The sequence below is a fragment of the Ursus arctos genome, unplaced genomic scaffold (assembly GCF_023065955.2).
Source record: "Ursus arctos isolate Adak ecotype North America unplaced genomic scaffold, UrsArc2.0 scaffold_7, whole genome shotgun sequence".
Taxonomy (NCBI): domain Eukaryota; kingdom Metazoa; phylum Chordata; class Mammalia; order Carnivora; family Ursidae; genus Ursus; species Ursus arctos.
The window spans coordinates 37,905,841-37,907,691 of NW_026623089.1; the positions used below are offsets into that span (position 1 = coordinate 37,905,841).

At 42.7% G+C, this 1,851-nt stretch overlaps 1 protein-coding gene across 1 annotated transcript; it reads left to right on the top strand.

Annotated features, from left to right (window-relative positions):
- Positions 1-344: 344 nt before the first annotated feature.
- Positions 345-1,304, top strand: LOC130543069 (olfactory receptor 6C74-like). The gene has a single exon (XM_057308822.1). It carries the CDS (start codon positions 366-368, stop codon positions 1,302-1,304), a length of 939 nt encoding a protein of 312 aa, XP_057164805.1. The 5' UTR covers positions 345-365.
- Positions 1,305-1,851: the final 547 nt, after the last annotated feature.

Sequence of the window (1,851 nt, forward strand, 5' to 3'; positions counted from 1 at the left end):
AGGAAATACTGGCATCATATGCCAAGTGAGTTACATGCTTTATCTTAATTAATTCTCACAAGAGCATGAATAGGTAGATCCTATCATCTTCATTCTACAGAGGTTGAAAGTGAAGTCCACAAAGGTTAACTACCTTTCCAAATATGACTCATAGCTCACGAGTTAGAACTCACTATTGAACTAGTATTGAAATCTAGCCATTCTGATTCAAGAACCAACGGCCTAAACCACTTTGCTATCAGCCTAACCACCTCCTTAGATGGGCAAAAAACTTAATCATATGCTCCACTAAAACATTTGTGCTCCCTGATGTCTTTATTGTAGGTTAGACAAGAGTGATACTGCTATGGAAAGAGACTCATGACATGGGGAATAGGACAACTGTACAAGAATTCATCTTGGAGGGGTTTCCTGCCATCCAAAACCAGGGGAAAGTCCTATTCCTGGTGCACCTGCTGGCGTACCTGGCATCCATGGCAGGCAATGCTGTCATAGTAACCATCACCTGTGCTGACTCCCGGCTCCACACACCTATGTACTTTTTCCTCAGCATTTTCTCCTTCTTGGAGTGTGGTGTCGTAAGTGCCGTTATTCCTAAGTTGCTGGTCATCTTTCTTTTAGACAGGAAAATCATTTCCTTTCTTGCTTGTTTCATACAAGCCTTTATCGTTTTATTTCTGGGAGCAGCAGGTTTCCTCCTTATAGCAGTAATGTCTCTGGATTGGTATGTGGCCATTTGCAAGCCTCTGCATTACCCGACAATCATGAACCTAAAGACTTGCTTCCTCCTGGTCACTGCCTGCTTTGCTTTAGCCTTCCCTCTCATCACTGGTCTGGTAATAAAGGTTTCCCAGTTATCCTTCTGTGGCCCCCATGTCATCCTCCACTTCTTCTGTGACCTTAGCCCCCTGATTCATCTCTCCTGTTCTGACACCAGGTCTGCTGAAATGTTGGCCTTAGTTCTTGCTTTGTTTATCCTTTTGACATCCTTTATCATAACCACTGTTGCATACAGCAACATAGTAGTCACAATCCTGCGACTCCCATCAGCCAGGGAGAAAAAGAAAGCTTTCTCCACCTGCTCCTCTCACCTCATAGTCCTCTCTCTGATGTATGGCAGCTGTGTCTTTATATATGTGAAACCAAAGCAAACGAACAGGCTGGACTCCAACAGGGGGGCTGCCCTTGTGAACACGGTGGTGACCCCGCTGCTCAACCCTGTCATCTACACTCTGCGGAACAAGCTGGTCCACCGGGCTCTGAGGGAGACAATGTGCAGAATGAAAATATTAAGAATAAAATAACATGGCCTTGGAGTGGAAGGCTTCAGAGAACCATTTGTCTTCATCCTGGCCAATGTAGCAGTCCACAGAGTTCTAGCGCTGTGTCTCTGGCCACTACACATGACCTCTGCACGTCCCTAGCAAAATGGATCTGTTTTTCAAGGCCACATTTTACTTTGATGTGCATAACTATCTTCTCCCAAATTTTCCACATTTGGATGACAAGTGATTAATCGCAAAATTCTTAACTGAATTTTGATTCTTCCCTCTGATATTAATCATGTGCTTGAAGTTTCCTAAATTTGGTGATTTACACACTTTATATTTCACTTCTCTCTAGCAATAAACATGACTTGACAGAATTAATAATGACTTACCAAAAAGCATTTAGATAATTCAAATGATAGGAGAAGGTATATTATGTTGTGGTTAGGAAGGAAAGGATGGAAATAATACCAAGCTTGGGTCCACATTCCCTCCAAGCCTATCCTAAGGAAATAATGGTCATAGTACCCTTCACAATGGAATATATATGGTTTGCATTAGTGTGCTCTTAAATGCTGCTCTT

What these genes read in the sequence shown, in the direction of transcription:
- LOC130543069 (XM_057308822.1), top strand. Translation starts at nt 366, where the DNA reads ATGGGGAATAGGACAACTGTACAAGAATTCATCTTGGAGGGGTTTCCT.